Source organism: Sceloporus occidentalis, unplaced genomic scaffold, assembly GCF_023333645.1.
Source record: "Sceloporus occidentalis isolate IW3139 unplaced genomic scaffold, rSceOcc1.0.p SCAF_160, whole genome shotgun sequence".
Taxonomy (NCBI): Eukaryota; Metazoa; Chordata; class Lepidosauria; order Squamata; family Phrynosomatidae; genus Sceloporus; species Sceloporus occidentalis.
This window is the reverse complement of record NW_028317140.1, coordinates 91,927-112,513: the sequence shown is the minus strand read 5'-3', so window position 1 is coordinate 112,513 and position 20,587 is coordinate 91,927. Positions and strand designations below refer to the sequence as shown.

The 20,587-nt window shown below is 41.1% G+C and overlaps 1 protein-coding gene across 1 annotated transcript; it reads right to left on the bottom strand.

Moving 5' to 3' along the window:
* Positions 1 to 19,056: 19,056 nt before the first annotated feature.
* LOC149279792 (transmembrane protein 171-like) lies at positions 19,057 to 19,968 on the bottom strand. Its single transcript, XM_089500784.1, has one exon. It carries the CDS (start codon positions 19,966 to 19,968, stop codon positions 19,057 to 19,059), a length of 912 nt encoding a protein of 303 aa, XP_089356910.1.
* Positions 19,969 to 20,587: the final 619 nt, after the last annotated feature.

The following is a 20,587-nucleotide window of genomic DNA, read 5'->3' as shown; positions in this document are numbered from 1 at the left end:
CTGTATGTTACTCTAATACTCTGTATATATGTTACTCTATTACCATTTATATACGTTACTCTGTCACTATGTATATGTCACTCTTTTACTATGCATATACTGTATGTTACTGTTACTATGTATATACTGTATGTTACTCTGTTACTCTCTATATATATGTTACTCTGTTACTATGTGTATATATGTTACTCTGTTACTATGTATATACTGTATGTTAGTCTGTTACTCTGTATATACATTACTCTGTTCCTCTGTATATACTGTATGTTACTCTGTATATACTGTATGTTATTCTGTATATACTGTATGTTACTCTAATACTCTGTATATATGTTACTCTATTACCATTTATATACGTTACTCTGTTACTATGTACATATGTTATTCTGTTACTCTGTATATACTGTATGTTACTCTGATACTATGTATATATGTTACTCTGTTACTATGTATATACTGTATGTTACTCTGTTACTCTCTCTCTATATATATATGTTACTGTTACTATGTATATATGTTACTCTTTTACTATGTATATATTGTATGTTACTCTTTTACTCTCTCTCTATATATATGTTACTCTGATACTATGTATATGTGTTACTCTGTTACTATGTATATACTGTATGTTACACTAATACTCTGTATGAACATTACTCTGTTACTATGTATATACGTTACTCTGTTACTATGTATATACTGTATGTTAGTCTGTTACTATGTATATACTGTATGTTATTCTAATACTCTGTATATACATTACTCTGTTCCTCTATATATACATGAGTCTGTTACTATGCATATACTGTATGTTCCTCTGTATATATGTTACTCTGTTAATATGCATATACTGTATGTTACTCTGTATATATGTTACTCTGTTACTATGTATATACTGTATGTTACTCTATATAAATATGTTATTCTGTTACTATGTATATACTGTATGTAACTATCTATATATGTTACTCTGATACTATGTATATATGTTACTCTGTTACTATGTATATACTGTATTTCACCCTTTTCCTCTGTATATATGTCACTCTGATACTATGTATATATTTTACTCTGATACTATGTATATACTGTGTGTTACTCTGTTACACTCTCTCTCTCTATATATGTTACTCTGTTACTATGTATGTACTGTATGGTACCCTGTTACTTTGTATATATGTTACTCTGTTACTATGTATATACTGTATGCTAATCTGTATATATAGATTACTCTGTATACATATTACTGTTACTATGTATATATGTTATGCTGTTACTATGTATATACTGTACGTTACTCTAATACTCTGTATATACATTACTCTGTTATTATGTATATACTGTATGTTACTCTTACACTCTCTCTCTCTATATATATATATATATATGTTACTCTGTTACTATGTATATACTGTATGTTACCCTGTTACTTTGTATATATGTTACTCTGTTACTATGTATATACTGTATGCTAATCTGTATATATAGATTACTCTGTATACATATTACTGTTACTATGTATATATGTTATGCTGTTACTATGTATATACTGTACGTTACTCTAATACTCTGTATATACATTACTCTGTTACTATGTGTATACATTACTCTGTTACTATGCACATACTGTATGTTACTGTTACTCTGTATATATATATTACTCGGTTACTATGTATATACCGTATGTAACTGTTACTCTGTATATATATATAACTCGGTTACTATGTATATACTGTATGTCACTCTGTATATATATTACTCTGTTAGTTTGTATATACTGTATGTTACTCTGTTACTATCGAAGGCTTGTTTCTCCGTTGTAAACCTACCATCGAATTGCGGAATCCGCTGTAAGTTCTCGCCCAGATCTCCTGTAATTGTCAGCGATTATTTCACCTTCAAGTTGGTTTCCCTGGGGGAAAAATTGCATCTTTTAGATTGTAAGCTCTTCGGGGGAATGGTGGCTCACCTGATACAAAGCATCAGGGCCTCTGATTCCAGACAAATAATAAAAGAGAAAGTTACCCGTCAAGCTCCACGGTTTCTATGTAGATCAAGCTGTTGGGTTCACTGCTGGACAGCAACAGAAGATCTGCCTGAAAACATATAGAGCCATTTAAACAAAAATACCCCACGTGGGGCAAAATAACACAAACAACCGAGGGCATCATATCTCACACCAATCGAAATGTTAGAATCGGAGGATGGGAGGATCAGAGGCTGAGATGTAATGTAAGGATGTTTTACTTTACCGAGAAGGTAGTAGATGAGTGGAACAGATTCCCAGAAGTGGTAGAGGTTAATACAGTGAGGGGATTGAAACTATATCCCCAGACGGCGTTGAACTCACCGTTACAAAATTATTATTCTCCAGTTTTATAATATCGCCGACTTGGATATTCATCCATTTCTCATTGGCGAATCTGCAAAAAATGATGCAGAAACAAAGCGATCGACATTTTCTGTCCCCTAAACCTTCCAGCGACACAGAATATTTCTGAAAAAACTGCCTTTTGTGATCATTTTGTGAAAAATATGAAATTCTGTAGTCTCAGAAAACGGGTTTTATCAGAATGAATTCGGACAAAACGCAGCCGACCGTCCCGCCTCGTGGACAATAAAATTCAAGTTTCTTCTCCACCATAAGTTGGTGACTACAGGGGGCACGATGGTTGGGCCGCATGCCTCCAGACTGTCCTGTTTTTCGTGGGACAGTCCCTATATTTGCGCACTGTGCGGCGGTTCTGTGCGGCTGTGTATTGGGATATGATGTCCTATCCTGGTGACCTGCCCCCTATTTGACACAAGGAACAACGATCCATGCCCCCACCGCCAATGAAACGCTCGGGGTACGAGACCGAGCAGCACATATCAGAAGTAACAATATGGCTTCTTTTCATCGAATCTGCCGGTGCTATATAAGTAAATGTAATGTAACAGCGCTACGGAATCTGCCGGCGCCATATAAATAAATGTAATGTAACGGAATGATCCGGATGCGTTTCTTACGCCGTCTGACACTTACTGTCCTTTGCTGAGCACCTGCACCGTTCTGTTGTTGACCTGATTGTCGCCTTTGTGCCGATACTGGAACAAGAAAAGCCGTTCGTTTACAAACATCACAGCGACAGATACATGATATCTAGATTGTAAGCTCGCGGGTCGAGCTCTCTTTCCCTAAAGTAATGTGTAGTCTTAGTCTGTCCTAGTTTGGTCAGAATCTTTGAATGTAGGGACTGTAAGAAAAGCTGCGCAAATTGTTGGGGCTACAGAAATAAAAACTAATATTAAAAATAATAATGACAATAATAATAATTCTAATAATAATAATAATATAATAATAGTAATAATAATACACTACAATGATTTGTATGATGATGATTATTATTAGTAGTAGTAATAGTAGTAGTAGTATTACTATTACTACTACTACTAATATACCTTACACTTAATTTTTAATGATAATCATGATTATTATTAGTAGTAATAGTAGTAGTATTACTACTACTACTACTAATAATAATAATTATACATTACACTGAATTTTATCATGATAATCATGATGATTATTATTAGTAATAGTAGTAGTAGTATTAGTACTACTACTAATAATAATTATACATTACAATTAATTTAAGGATGATTATGAGTAGTAGTAGTAGTACTACTACTACTTCTAATAATAAAGGAATAATTATTGTTATTAAATAACAATCATTTACATAAACTATTATTATTATTATCTATATTGGATAATAATAATTATTAATATATTTATTCAATTGTGCAACTGCAGTTTTTTTTTGGTGAACCAATATAACAATAAAACAAAGCATATCACCATTATTTTAACATGTTCTTGAGTACTGTGTGTGGGGAGTTTTTTTGGTCCACTTTGAGATTTTAATCCTGAACCAATTTCATAAAAATGATGTCATACTGTATGTCACTCAGAATGAAAGCAATCACACAGAATGTACCATGTAAGAGGCTTAGGGGGCTATGTTAAAAGCCACCCAAAGGTATTTTACAAAAATGAGGCAAAATTGGGGCTTTTTGTTCTCGAGGTACAAATTGATATTTATATAATGATGGTGAAGTAACTCATACCATTAACCGGCCGTAACAGAGCGATATTCTCAGAGCTCAGTTTGGAGTTTTGCTCTTGGCGGGCAAGTTTTGGCTGCTCTCGCGCAGGATCGTGTTCAGGAGAGGCAAGGAGGCAATGGGGGGGAAGTCCATGCTTGGTTCCTTCAGCGGCTCTCGCTTTGCTACGGCCTCTGAACCTCCTTTTTGGGGGAAATTTCGTATTTGGTTTGGCAGCCCCTGGGAGGGTAGTCCCTCTGGCAGGCAATGCTCTGAAGGGCAAGAGGTTGGCAGAAAGTGGGCAAGACTGGCTTCGGGGGGGTTGTGTTTCCTTGGCTTTCTCTGGGGAAGGAGAACTAGAAGAACCAGAGACCATGCTCTGGAAAAACATGGCATTGTTCCTGATGGCAGAGTAACTGCCCAAAGGAGACGGACGAGTCGTATCAGGAGCCGGCTTCCTATTTTGATCGTCTTTGATGCTGGTGGTCACCCCATCCAGGCACAGCTTCTGTGGTACATTGATCACCTTGGCATTGCTGCCGGTTGCCTCCTTGTGTCGCAGACATTGTTTTGGCTGGGCGATCGGCTGCCGGAAAGGCCATAGAGCTGGGACAGGCTGGCGGTGAAGTGGCTCTGCAAAGGCCGTGTCTTGGGCTTGCTGAAGTGATGCTGGAACACAAAAGGCCAGATGGGCAATGTGGTGGGACGCTGATCCTCGCTGTAGCGGAAAACGGGGTTGACATCGATTCCTGTGAAGGCAGAGAGGCCAGGGTTATATACGGAGGTGAAGATACCGCTCATTGCAGATCGACGAAACCTCATTAACTACACGATAGAACCTTAAGAAATAACGTTTTTCCAACCGTCTTTTACAGATTGTAGAGTTACAAGACCTCGAGTAGATTTTTCCAGATACAAGATGTACCAAGCAAATACCCCCCCGGAATCACAAACTTCTCAAGGTGCAAAAACACATTACATGGCAGAAAATTATAGTATTGTAACTTTAGAATTTTCAAAAATTTGGGTGCTGACCGCTGGCAGGTTTAGATTTGCTGAGAAACAGTGGAGAAAATGGCCATGTTCAGGGCCGGCACGACAATGGAGCCGAGTGGGGCGTCACGTAGAGCTCTACACGCTGTCCGGACTAAGCGCCGGGGACTCAAAAGCACCGGTAAGTTTGGAGGAGGGAGGGTGAGGGAGGGGACATACTAAAACGAATGACAAAATGGAATGCCCATAGACTATAATGGGGAGGAATGCCCATAGACTATAATGGGGAGGAATGCCCATAGACTATAATGGGGAGGAATGCCCATAGACTATAATGGGGAGGAATGCCCATAGACTATAATGGAAGGGAAAAGAATAATTGATTTTGAAAAAAAGACATAGCATTTAGATCTTTGGCACACATTCTCCCCGAGCACAGACAGGATCTAAAACTCATAATCACAGCCTTAAATAAATGTTACCAATTTAATTATGTATTATTCAGGGCTGATTTGTCAATGTTTTAACAGCCGAATAAGCCTAGTTTGGTCCAGCTTAACACATGTCTAAATCAGCATATTGAAATATCCAGTTTTTAGATCACATGTGTGTACTAGGGGAGTATGTGTGTCAAAGATCTAAATGCTTTTTCTTAAGCTTTTATTTAAAAATCAATTATTCTTTTCCCTTCCATTATAGTCTATGGGCATTCCTCCCCATTATAGTCTATGGGCATTCCTCCCCATTATAGTCTATGGGCATTCCTCCCCATTATAGTCTATGGGCATTCCTCCCCATTATAGTCTATGGGCATTCCTCCCCATTATAGTCTATGGGCATTCCTCCCCATTATAGTCTATGGGCATTCCTCCCCATTATAGCCTATGGGCATTCCTCCCCATTATAGTCTATGGGCATTCCATTTTGTCATTCTTTTTAGTACGTCCCCAAAAAAAGCACACTTACCCCGTGAATTGAGAGGCCATTTCTTTTCCATAATCACATCCTTATAAAGGTCCTTGTGTCCTTCTAAATATTCCCATTCCTCCATCGATAAAATCACTGCCACGGCCTCATACCTCACAGGCACCTGAAACACGCCATCCACAAACAGGAAGAAGAATGCGTTGGGTCAGGTCAGACGGCACGATGACATCACACATGAGCTGAACTCACCTCCCTGGTCAGCACGTGAAGCATTTTGCTTGCGGGTTCCAGGAGGTTGTTTTTACGAGTGGGTGAGTTAGGAAGAGGGTCCAGGACGGGGCCCCGGGCCGCGCATAGCTTTTCTTTACAGGACCTACTGCGGTCTTTGACGCCGAGCTTCCTCACGACAATATAATCCTACAGAAAGAGAACCAGACGTCTCTCCATCAATTCATCCGATTCAATAACTATCGATTTTATAACATTAAATTATATCCAAATATAAAGCAAACCGTGTGCTCTGTAACAAATAACACTGAGAACCTGCAGCTTTTCCACTTACTAACTCTTACAACACTGCTGCAAAACAAAATGTATTAAAATAAAAATGATAAAATAATATAAATATTTAAAATATATAAAATAAAAATACATACAAATAAAATATACCAATAAAAAAATATATATAAAAAAATATTTGGAAGAGAGATTGGGACACATAAAATGACGCATAAAATTAGAAGGATATCGGGTGCATCTATCCTTCAAAGAACATTGAAACTATATGTTTATATAAATATATTATAATTATATTTTATTTATTTAAGGCCAACAATTCCCGCAGCACTTCTTACAGTCCCTACATTCAAACGGTCTGACAGAACCAGAACCGACAGACTAAGACGACCCGATATATCAGGTACAGAGGGTCCGGCTTGAATAAAGAGTATTGTGGATGATGGGCATTGGGGTCTGACAGTAGCAGGATTGATTGCCTTATTATCAGGGCTATAGATCATTGAAAATGGTTAATAAATGGAAGAAAAGTATTTGTAGAATATAATATTTTATGAACAATGAGGAAGGTATCCGATATCTTCGGTTGCTTGAGAATGCGGGTAACGTTAATACGAGCAGCAGCGGCGCTGGAGCTGGCTCTGAGCGGCCCGTGGCTATCGTGGCCCCTGGTGTATCTCACCTCTCCGGTCAGCACGCAGATAATCTCCAAAGTGAGCCTCAGGATCTTCTCGGTTATCTCACCCCCGTCCTTTGCCGTCATCTCGGAGTTATGCAGAGGCTTTGAGAAGATCCAGCGCTTAGGCTGCGGCTTTCGGAAAAGCTGGAAATGACAAAAATATAGAAACACGGATAATTCCGGCAGATTCTCAGACCTTAATTAGTCACTGTATTAACCTCTACCACTTCTGCTGGGAGGCTGTTCCACTTATCTACCACCCTATGCCAAAAGACAAGATTCTGCCTATAGCTAGTATTTAGTCTACAGTATTGGGGTGAGATTACTTTTTTTTTGGAATATAAGAAGTGAAGTCAGCAACGAGCGTTGAACCTACAGAAGTACGTGTCCATACATACACCATACTTATATACTTTTACCGAGCGTGACAATATCGGTATGATGTAGCTTGCCGGTAACGCGTAGCCTCCCCCCAAAACTTCACCAAGCAACAAGTTCCACAAAGAGTCAACTTTGTCAGTGCCAATTTTCCCCAAACAGCCTCTCTGTGCCATCTTACCCCTTGAAACAGCTCTTATCGTAGGTATCGGTCTAAATACATGTAGATTGTAGACATAGACCGGCAGGGGAGGCATATATGAAAGGGTTAAATTCTGGCAGAAAATGCATATCCCCGCAAACACGCCAACCTTTGGCCATCTCTGGCCCACCCAGTTTTTGAGCATCGCATCACCCATCAGTAATTTGGCTGGGGATGATGAGAGGCAAAGTCAACAAAAATATAGTCAGCCCATTTCTTTGCTAAAAATACATATATATATAAAAAACCATTTTACTAAATTAATGTTTGTGTGATTTGATTTTTTCCCCCCAGTCTTTTTATTGGGGGTTTCAGGAAGTGTGTGTGTGAGTGGGGGGGGGGCACTTGTGACCTCACAATCCCTGCATCGTAGTAGGGATCAGCATTTTTTTTCTGTTTTACCAGTGTGGCGGACACCTGATCTCACAACCCCTCCCACAAAGTCTGTTACCATGGTAACAGGCAGCCATAGAAAGCCTGACCAGGTTCCATTCATATTTCTAGAGACCGCTGATCCGTCTGTTTTTTAACGGCCCCCCGTCCGCAGTATATTGTCACAGTCTAGGAAAGGCTGTAGCGATTGCAGAGGGAGGACCCCCCGGTGCCACTATACATATTGTTAGCTCTTAGCCCTTCTGGGCCATGTACGTGCAACATATATAGCTGGCACTTAGAGTGTTAAACACTCACTAAAACGCCACCTGTTCAGAGAAGCTTACAATCTATCCTCCTAATACCCTCCACCTGCATCTTATTCCGCCCCGTCACCGTAGAGATCTCCGTCCGCTGACTTCCCCATTATATAACGCTTTCAGGCAGCTGCATATCAGCCATTTGTACGATTCTCGCTCTGTTATCTGATCCCCAATCTACTAACCCCCCCCGACTCCTTATCATACTGCCTGTGGGGAACAATAGAATGGCTCAGTCTTAATCACCCAGCTGACTCTCCGACTAATGAAAGTCTGTGGGGGAACGGACTTCATTACCATTGCCATAAAGCGTCAGCTCAGTGTGGTGTTTGAGCCGGAAAAGTCACCCAAAATATCACATGACTGACAGCAACGGCGGCTCCAGGGCTGCAGATAAAGGGAGTTTATGCTTCTATTGATATTCTGGGCTGTAAATATCCATATTTAGGGAAAAAAAAACATTTTTAAACATAGTTTAATTTTGTTACTATTACGACAGGGAGAGATGGTGAAAAGGTAACACTTTAGGAGTCCTGACACCTGAGTATCACATAAATAAGTGCTTAGTTACTGCCACACAATTCCCAACTATCCGTGTCTCAGAGAGACAGCCCCTCTGTGGTTACTCTGCCTCCACCATTCTCACATCAGCACCTTACCCACTCAGCTGTCAATCAGCACCTCACTTCCGTAACCAGAGTCCCCTTCCTCAGAACGAGTGGGCGGAGCTAGCTGCACTTCGCCGCTCCAGACGCCAAATCCAGTATGTTGAGTTCTAAACAAGCGAGACACAAATCTTTAGTTCACACCACAGGACAGGAGCAGAGTCTGTGGACAGCCCGCCCCCACCATAGAGTCCGCGTAGGAGACGAGTGGCGGCCTAGCAACCAAGTGTGGTTAAGCGCTGTGACGTCAGGTACTATTTTATTTGCTGCACAGTTTGTATGTTATAATCCCCACATAGCAGAAGGAATGATGTCAGCAAAATAACTCAACCGGTCACTAATACCCTGGAACACTCTAAAACTATCTTTAACGTCATCGTTTTAGAGAGATTGTTCCAGACGCTCCAACATGCAGATGTGGCTGTGATGGTAGTTGCTATATATCCTACCACTCAAGTGCCCCTGTTCACGTTTGCCAGTCCCTCTTTTCTAGGAACTCAGGTTGTTTGCTGGGTATGAGGGTATAACGGGGTTCTACAGCCCTAAAAGCCCCCATGCTTATTACTCATGTATACCGCAGGTTACAATCACCTCTGCGCTTTAACTAATATAATAAACATGAACTCTAAGGCTGCTGCGCTTCACATTATTCCACATATATAGATTTTATTAAAACGCTGATTTCAATGGGAGAATTTTCCTGCCGCTGATAAAAACGGGACGGAACTGCATAAAAGGAAGAACATCTAGAAGAAAAGAACTTACTACGAATATCTCCTGAGGAAGCCTTGGTGGCGAAACGCGTTGAGGATCTTAATATGGACTTTTATTGTTTCATATACGTATTTTTATTGGATATATTTTATTTATTTATTAAAGCTGGGCCAGTCCCGGAATAAATATATTTTAAATACATTATTTATTCACTGGCACTTTATTGGAACCTACAGAGAAAAGAAGAACACAGACAAGAAACCACTGGGAGATGATCAGGCTTTTTTGCGCATGGTTGGGTGTGCAAAACTCTATGTGAGTGCAATTATTATATTACCTATTTCACATCAGATTGATACACTGCACCATTGGGTTTCTGCTTCTCTTTTCTAGTCTCTGCCTGGGAATACAAGAAATATTGAGAAAAGGCTTGAAAATCACATTATTTTTGTGAGCGCAACCATTGACCTTAACACTGAATTATAGGTTGAAATTGTCTACACTATTATGGTCTTTCTTCTTTCCTTTTGTCTTACATGAGCGCCCCCAAGTGGATTTCCTTTGGTACTGCTCAGCGTTTGCAGAGTGTTGTTGTTGGGTGGCAGCAGTGAGAACAGAAGGAGGGAGTATACGCATATATATATATTTATTTCCATCTGGAATTATTCACATTTATTACTTTTGGGTTTAACTGGGATTTTTTCACACACTATATATATATACCTAAAACGTATATATATTTTTCTTCAATTATGTTACAGCCAGAAATGTCCTTATTTTCCATGAAAACAGCTCAGTGACCCCAAACTTTTGAATGGTATTTCAGATCCGGTTGCAATAAAATGTAAATGAAAAACATAATCCTCTTTTAAAATGTTTTCTGTGTACAAAGATCAATAGGCCACTATTACATGATATCAGGTGAATGAAATTAGATTTGGGGACACATTAAGTGGATTACTTAAAATTCACTTTTATTTGGGCCATTCTTATCTCCATAAATCACACTATACTATCTCTCTTGTGAGGTCATAGTTCTGTAGAATTATCTGTGGACAATGGCAGCTGTAGTTATACAACACGAAGGAAACGAGAACAAAAAGTGTAGGTGTTTCTCGAATTTATTATGATGTTAAGATGTTATTTGGAAAGAAGGAAAAAAAACCCTAGTTTGTGTCTTTTTCCAATTTTGCCACAAACTAGGGAAAAAATTCCTTCTTGAATATTATGTTTTCAGCTTTTGGCCGGGGCTTAGTCCATCCTTCAGGCCATCCAGTCTGGAGTCACAAAGGTAAAGCCAGAAAGACTCTGGCTGCTCGATGACGAGGAAGAGGACGATGAAGAGGACGAGTCCTTTGTGCTCAACAAGACTGATGGAATCTCCTGAAGTGTCTGCAAGCGGAGATCTGATGCTGGTGTCGGCCGGTACGGGGGGGTTGAATGGCGGCTCTCTATATCCTCCCAATTAATGTCCTGAAAGAATGGGTGCCGCCTGATACCCCCTGTGATCCAGAGGCGATGCTGAGGATCTTTCATCAGAAGATGCTTTAGGATGTCCGCAGCGTCTTCGGAGATGTCTTTGACGTACCGAGGGCTTTCATTTACAATGGAATCCAACGCTGCCTTCTTGCAGTTACCGCGATAGAACGGTAACCTTCCGTTAAGCATGTGGAATAGAATCACCCCGAAGGACCACCAGTCCACGGCAACACCGTATGCTTGGTTTAGATGTATTTCGGGGGCCATGTACATGAATGTTCCGCAGCGTCCTGTTGTCTCTGCTGCTCCAAGAATGCCTTCTGCGACAATACCGAAATCGCAGATCTTGGCGTGGCCCTCTCCGTCAAGCAAGATGTTTGCCGGCTTCAGGTCCCGATGTATAACTCCCCGAGCGTGGAGGAACTGGATGCCGCAGATTAATTCAGCCGAATAAAATGCAGCTGTGGTCTCGGGGAGGCAGCCCACCCTCTTCATATACGACCGGAGGCTCCCACCAGCCATATACTCCATCGTGAATAAGGCGCAGGTCTGTGTTTGGAAGCCTGCATATCCGTGGCACAGGAACGGGCTGTCCCGAGCCATCTCCAGGATCCTCCTCTCCTTCAGTAGGGACGGGGGCTTAGCGGCTTTCTTGCGGATGATTTTGACCGCTACCATAGAGTCTCTTCTAGGTACAGAAGCCAACATGACTTTTCCGAATGACCCTTGTCCCAGCACTGAATGGAAGATGAAGCCGGAGGGCGTCATGGGGAGGAGGCTCCGATGATTTTTCGCAATAACACCACTTTCTACCTCACTTCTGCGTCTTTTAACGGGAACCTTTCCCCTTGTGCGCTCCTCCAGATGTTCCTCCGCTCCTTCTTTCTCCTGCTGCCCCAGAGCCTGGATGTTTTTCTCGTTGGAGCTACACGGTTCGGAGAAACCTGTGCTGGTTCTTGGGCATCTTGTTGTCTGCTTTGCCCTCAGGCACAGGCTGCTCTCCTCCCTCTCATTAGCAGTACGCTTGGTCCTCTTCCCCGCTTTTCCTCTTTCTTCCTTGTTACTGCTACTCTCTTTCTTCCTTTTGTTGACCGGGTCTCTACTGGCCAAGTGCTCCTTGTTCTGACCCTCAGTCTTTTTAGAGGTTTTGGTGAAAGCTGTTTTGACTCTTTTGAAAAACGTCCTCACTTTTCTGGGGCAGCATCTCCTTACAATCCACCTCAGTCCATGGAGTAGACAGCAGTCCCCCATAGCTCTCCTTTTTAAAAGGTTCTACTTTTAAATCTCCTCAATCTCTGATGCCGTTGGTAACAACACTTCAAGTCCGCTATGAATAGCTGCTTACAAGTGCGAGCGCCCAACTACACTGAGCAAGCAGAGGAGCGCGCTCCGGCTTTACAGTGTTGTGATGTCACAGACATGTATGATGTCACAATTCACTCACCCGCATAGTGAGGGTTCCGTGCTTCTGCTTTATGGATGTAAATACTCTGGTGGATTTCTTCTAATTTATTGATGGGGCATTTTTGTATCCATCATATAAAATGACCGGGGTGTTAATGTTTGGTGAATTTAAATGCTGCATATAAATGTTTCCCCGCATGAAAAACCCATAAATCCTCTTACTTTCTATTATTTTTACCGATTTGCCTCTTTTCGTGCCGTCCCAATTTTGAGCCCTAACTTCTTTTAATCTCCTGTTCGTCGTGGTGTTAAAAATCCTTCACTATTATTACAGTAAAAGTTTGTTTTTGGGGTTTCTTTATATGCCGGGCAGCTGCATATTCGCCGTTTGTCTGAGTTCTGTCTCTGTTATTTCAGACAATGTCCTTTAGAAGCCCCCGGACTCCGTATCATACGGCCTGCGGGGAACCAGACGATGTCTTACAGGGACTTTCAGTAAATGAGGAATTGGACTTTTAGATATTAAGGCTTTAGTTCCACTGCCGTAAATAATCAGCCCATAGAACCACATGAGATAAAAGCCACTTTTCTTTAATGCTAAGCAGCCTTATTGTATATCCGGCCCGTGACGTATTCTGGCCGCGTTTTACTCTTTATATTTTGGTGCTAATAAATCCTATTTAATAACATGAAAATGGTTGAATATTAAACTTGGAAATAATTGAGTCTTTGGCAGGTACACAAACACACAAAAAGAGCAATATTCGTTAAACATGATTGAGTCTTTATGGGGTAAAACACCCTTTTGTTATAAATTTAACTGCAAAACTGTACAAAGCGGTGCAGGACTGAAGAAAGGTGCGTTTTTATGTCTTATTGCCCCAGTAAATATCATATAACTGCAGTCCAGGTGTAATAGAGGCTGTTGGCAGGGCGAGGTGTAGAAATGGTATAAATGGGCTGGTTGGGCAGATAAGTGATGTGGGTAGTTGTGGCAGGTAGGGGACGCCAACCTCGGTATTTACCATTTTTACAACCTTATTGACTATGATGGCGCTATATCATTAACATAATTATAATGCCATGCGGGAAATTAAAAAGGTCAGAGAATGCCGTTTTACCCCACGCTTATTTTTATTAGGGGTAAACAGGAATAAATTCAACAATTACATCTGAGAAAAAAGTATAAAGAGAGACAAATCGAGAAACAACTCATTTTTATTTTCATTTAATAAAAGTATTGAAACTCTGAACATTAGAAAGCTCCAATAATAATTATTTTCCCAGTTTGCCTCCTGCAGTCGGTTTTGAAAGCGAAGAGGATACGGCAGAGATGGCCGATTTTCCGCGGCCGGAGCGCAGGGAAGTCCGGCTCAGAGACCAGAACATGTTCCGTCTCCCAGCTGAGGAGGCATCATAGAGACGGCGCGGCCAAAAGGGATTCCCAGTCTGCAGGAGACGGCAACCGGAACGTTACTTACAGAAGTATCCAGATCTGGGAAGTAATTTTGTTACATTGTTATATTGCGTGATAAGCGTTACTATAAGTGTTATTTTGTATCTTTTGGGGGGAGGGGCGGTTGGAGTCCAGTACGTCTCCTGCCCTCCAAGTTGATTTTGTGTCAATCGGCACCAAGCCGGCTGAATGCGCCCCCTTACATTTTCGGGTAATTCTTGTGTCTAGAAAGGACTTCAGCATCCGGACATCTTATGCCGTGACAGTATATCGATCGCCGCTCACAAGGAGAAGCCGACAGGCGACGGTCCGGGTGGTTTTGGAGCAATGGAGATGGAAACGTAGTATTTGGGAGCAGATAAGAACCAATCGGGCGTCTGCTCTGCCTGTTTTCCTGATTAGTTCCCGTTCATAGTCATATCCAATGCATGTTTCCATCCCCTTACTGTATTACCCTCTACCACTTCTGCTGGAACGTCGTTCCACTGATCTACCATCTCTACCTTCTCAGTAAGGTGCAGGAAGAAGCCTCCTGGCTCCAGCTCCACAGGTGACGTCCACCATCTCTGGAAGACCCCAGCACCGCAGGTCCGCCTGACTGCGAGGGACCCTTTTATCTACAGGGCAATTCTTTCATTATTACGGACCAAAGACGCCGACTCAGCCATTCCCGATTTCGTTGCAGCTGAGTGGGGGACGCTGTAGAGGGGGTCTTGGCTGATGCTGAGGGCCCCTTCTACCTTTTATTGGGCGTATCGATGCCCTTAATATTGTAAGGGGCGTCCTTAGTATTCTTCCTCTACCATTAAGTTATATTTCATTCTACACAATATTTATTTACTATTTTTTATGATTATACCTGGATCTTTTTAATACCAACTGGAGGATCCATTTAAGGTTATATAATATTTTATATATTATTTTCACTTATTATAAGGGGCACAGGCGTCTATTTCTGTTTATAATTAAAGAAGACACTGACATCGCTGGCCATTCCTAGCAGATCTGGTGTTATTCCTCCCCGGGGTTCACTTCCATCAGGCAGAAGACTTATTGGACTTAATTCCACATATATATATATATATATATGTGTGTGTGTGATATATTATATATATATGTGTGTGTGTGATATATATATATATATATGTGTGTGTGATATATATATATATGTGTGTGTGATATATATGTATATATATATATGTGTGTGTGTGATATATTATATATATATATGTGTGTGTGTGATATATTATATATATATATATATATATATATATATATATGTGTGTGTGATATTATATATATATGTGTGTGTGTGTGATATATTATATATATATATGTATGTGTGTGATATATTATATATATATATATATATATATATATATATATATGTGTGTGTCTGTGATATATTATATATATATATATATATATATATGTGTGTGTGATATATATATATATGTGTGTGTGATATATATATGTGTGTGTGATATATATATATATATATATGTGTGTGTGTGTGATATATTATATATATATATGTGTGTGTGATATATTATATATATGTATATATGTGTGTATAATAAATATATATATTGGTTTCAGGGAATTATTACGTTTGTATTAGAATCCAGTTATTCTTTAATAAATATTTTTTCTATATTTGGTTTAATATTGATGCAGTAGTCCCTTGATCAGGTAAACTCTTATACTAATAGCTCTATTCTTATTTTCCGATAGAAAGTCCGCACCGGATATCCGGCTCAACATCAGCTGTTTGAAGGGTCATTTTTTGTTTTGTATAAAAGGAGGACGCCGGCCGGCAGCGACATCCCGGTTGTTTTTGAGCTGAGCCTTCCTGACTGGCAGAGAATAATAAAACATCAACACCGTGCAAGAAGCCGCCCGTCTCTGGATGCGGTTCGGTAGGAATATACACTTTGTTTTTTTTTTGAGAAACTCCCCTCCTCTATAATCCGGCCTCAAATAGAGATCGGGTTATAATTCTAGAATCCAGATCCCCCGCAGCGCTGCTGGAGACCTGGATTCTCCTTTCTGTCAGCCGGTGAGGGTCCGTGCCATGCGCGGAGACATCCTCTGCTTCTCCCCTCCCCTCCACTTTGCTTCTCCCTTCCACTTCCGCTGGGGCTTCTGTTACTGAACGCCGGCGTCACGTGACCTTCCATTGACCATATATTTATATATATATATTTATATTTTATTGTGTATTATCTATTCTTTTTTTGTCTATATTAATGAAAGCATATTTTTATACCTATTTTAGCGCTGTCAGTTTTTCTTATGTCAGGGGGTATAAAGCATCTCAGGGAGCACAGTGGCATATCGGGGGTATAAGGCATATCAGGGGGCACAGTGGCATATCGGGGGTATAAGGCATATCAGGGGGCACACTGGCATATCGGGGGTATAAGGCATATCAGGGGTATAAGGCATATCTAGGGGCACAATGGCATATAGGGGGTTAAAGGCATATCAGGAGACACAGTGGCATATAAGGGGTAAAAGGCACATCAGGGGATAGAGTGGCATATAGGGGGGTATAAGGGATATCAGGGGACAGAGTGGCATATAGGGGGGTATAAGGGATATCAGGGAGGGAGAGTGGCATATAGGGGGGTATAAGGGATATCAGGGCGGGAGAGTGGCATATAGGAGGTATAAGGGATATCAGGGCGGGAGACTGGCATATAGGAGGTATAAGGAATATCAGGGGATAGAGTGGCATATAGGGGGCTATAAGGGATATCAGGGGATAGAGTGGCATATAGGGGGGTATAAGGGATATCAGGGAGGGAGAGTGGCATATAGGGGGGTATAAGGGATATCAGGGCGGGAGAGTGGCATATAGGAGGTATAAGGGATATCAGGGTGGGAGAGTGGCATATAAGAGGTATAAGGGATATCAGGGCGGAAGAGTGGCATATAGGAGGTATAAGGGATATCAGGGGATAGAGTGGCATATAGGAGGTATAAGGGATATCAGGGGACAGAGTGGCATATAGGGGGGTATAAGGCATTTCTGAGGCAGAGTGGCAAGCTGGGGGTGAGATTGCATAACTGGCGTCAGGTTGGCAAATAAAAGAAAATATAAACGAGGCATTTTTCTCCATAATAGTTTTTATTAAATATGAAAAAATAGTTTACATGAATTAATATTTACTAGTAAAACTTTTTTGGGTATTTTGGTAAAGCTTAGTTTGAGAAATAATGTGTTTTAGGTTCTTGTACCTGTAAAATATAGCTTTAATTATTATGTCAGTAAAATAAGAAGGCGGATAGAGAAATGCCAGTGTGATAAAGAGATGAAAGTGTTAATGACAAATCTTAATTTAAATTATACGTTTTTATTTTAAATAAATGAAAAATGTGCATTTTTTTTTTTATCCGAAAAAATAATCGGCCAACTAATAGATTATGAAAGTAATCGTTAGTTGCAGCCCTAGTATACATATATATATAAATAATAGAATAGCTTGCGATCGCCCACGGGGTCACGAGTCCTTTGTAGGCTCCTCGGGGGGAGTGCACCCTGGAACACGCGTACCCCTCGTTGGTCTTTTGTTCTGTACACTTTCATTAAGGGGAACTGATGATGTTTTATGGAACTTCTTTTATTAACACAATGAATCATTTTATATATATTTTGGATATAAATCAAAAAATATCTCTTTTGGACATTTTTAGTTTAAAGGGATTTTTTATGTGATTGAGGATGAGATCTGTGGCAAAAAGTGACAAAGATTAATATATCCGATACCCATCATATTAATATATAATACCCATCATGAAGATCCCTTCTCCTCCTACCATCCTTACAGCGGCTGCACGAACCAATCAACAACAACCAGCCACTTATAAGGGAGCGATAACTTAATAGGGAGGAATAATCTTACAGCAAAGGAACGTAGCGGCAATTACTATCATTAGGAGCTTTTATCCATCATGGCAATCTAGAGATTTGTTTGCAGATTCTACAAACATAACAGGAACATTCAAAATTGAGAAAACAATAGGTAAAAGTGTACATGCGCTACAACACTCTGTGGGAATCCCACGTTCCCACACTTCAACAAGATAAAAAGACAGATATTGGTGGTGCAACGACAGAAGTAAATATGAACGTAACTAACCCTCACCCCAATGGGTTATATAGAATAAATGGCATTAAAAAAAAAAATAATAATAATAATTAATAATAATATAATAAATATAATAATAGTGCACTCTGTATGATAAAAGCAACATTTTAAAAAATAAATTATAAAAAACATTCTGATGAGTCAGACAAAGACTGACTCAAATCATCAGCGCCTGGTGTGATTAGGGATCACGCACCCAACTGTATTTGAATGGAAATATCTTGCCTAGAGCCGGTAACCTGGCTCCAGGGATAAAGAACACGGTGCTGACTTAGGGCAGGACTCCCCCTTTAAGGTGATGGACAGCAGAGTGGATCCAGCAGAGTGTATGGAGTATATGTATATAAACACATTGATCTCACATGTAAGAGATTTATGTTATAGATTCCATACGATAATGTGACCTCGTACACGCGGTATATCCAACACACACACAAACGCACACAGATACTGTTTGAGGGGCAACCATGAAAAGATGTCATTTTATTTATCCGTTATTTAAGGTGGAAGTCTCACGGGGGGGGAAAAAACATTTCAACAGGCATCATGTACGGTGCCGGCACTGACCAAAAACCCGGTCTGATTTCAGTCCTTTATCTGCAGACCTGGATATTGTCAGATGTGATGTTTTGGGTGACGCTTCCGGCTCAAACTCTGTACTGAGTCGAAATGTTAGAAAACACCCCCCCCAATAGTTCAGTCTTTCAACGTTTAGGGTCCTGGTGCGAGCTCATAGTCACTCGACTCCGATGATTGGGAAAACGAGTAATACGATGATGATGATGATGAGCTCTCTTCAGGATCCGGCTGAGAAGGGCATATGTCCTCATATCTTGGAGGTGGCTCCGAAGGGATAGGCTCGTTGATGTATTCTATTCTCGGCCCCCATCGCCATGGAACGGTGTGTATGTCTTCCCCGTCGCTTCCGCCGGAATCACGGTCGCCCCTTTCAAACAGGACGCTGTCGTAGGAAGGAGGGTCCCTGCTCATTGGCCAATCATCTCCTCCTGCAAAAGGTGGAGGTGGGGCTGACGGGACCGTGAAGACTTCGTCACCCACACTTACAGGAAGCGGCTGATATCTGCAGGCTTCTGGGTCCTCCTCAGAGTCGCCGTCCCGACGGTTTTTACTCAGACAGATAGCCAGGCAGTAACACAAGACGATTAGTATGATTACGATTGTCTGCAGTAAGGGAGTTTCACAGACTTTAGGGGGTTTGTCTGTGTTGGATACCGGCTTGCAGGCTGGAAACACAAGTCCTGGGATACTAATCAGTACCCCGCAAGCCAGTAACAGGATCCCGAGTATTACGAACTGCACAAACTGCCGGCTTTTCCCGCAGAGGAAGCTGCTATCTGGATCCGTCGGGTCTCCTTCTAATTCCCTCCTTCTCCTCTCTCGTTGGGCAGTAAACTCTGCCATCATTAAATATGCCAGCCCTATCCCGGCAAGTACCGGGCCCGTCGCCTTGTAGGTGATACAGCTGTCGGACTGGCATGTCGCGAACCCATAGACAGAAAGTAGAGATCCGCCGCATAAGAGCGCCCAGCCAAACACAAACAGCGTGAATGTTATTCTGCTGCTTGTGCCAGGGCTAGGAGTGCCGGAGCAAGTGCGCTCCATGACGGCTGAAACGTGTACCTGTCGGGGGTCAGTCAAAGATGTTCAGGTGCAGAGACTCGCACCTATGTGCCGGCTATTGCGTGCACACGAATGAAGGCCTTTTAATCTCTGCCTATTTTGTCTTTTTAAAGTCAATTGAAAGCTCAGTTTCGCTCCCTGTCGTGGACAGGTAACTGTTATGCTCAGTACTGCTACTGCTCACAATCTGAAACAACCAGAGTGTCTGGATGCGCTTTTACAGAACATCACAGCATTGTGATGTCACAGCACTATGACATCACAGTCAGGGCAGGCTGTACCACAGTGCAAAGGCCATGGGGGTGTTCTGTCCTGCTTCCAAATACCAATACAGCTGCCGCTTTCACAAATGACAGTGTTTTATTCCACAACCCCGCCTCCTAACACGAAGTGGTTTCTTCCAAAGAGACTTTCTGCAGTCATAAGAAGTAAGGGCTTCTTTTGACGTTGCGCATGCTTCATAGAAATACTTGTGACTTGTTAATAGATGACAATGTTGAGGATATTTGGACAGAAGAATAAACACTGTTTAACGTAATAAAAGACAATTAACCCTTTAAGCACCAGACTGGTTTTTTTTGTTACCTTTCGTGACCGAGGA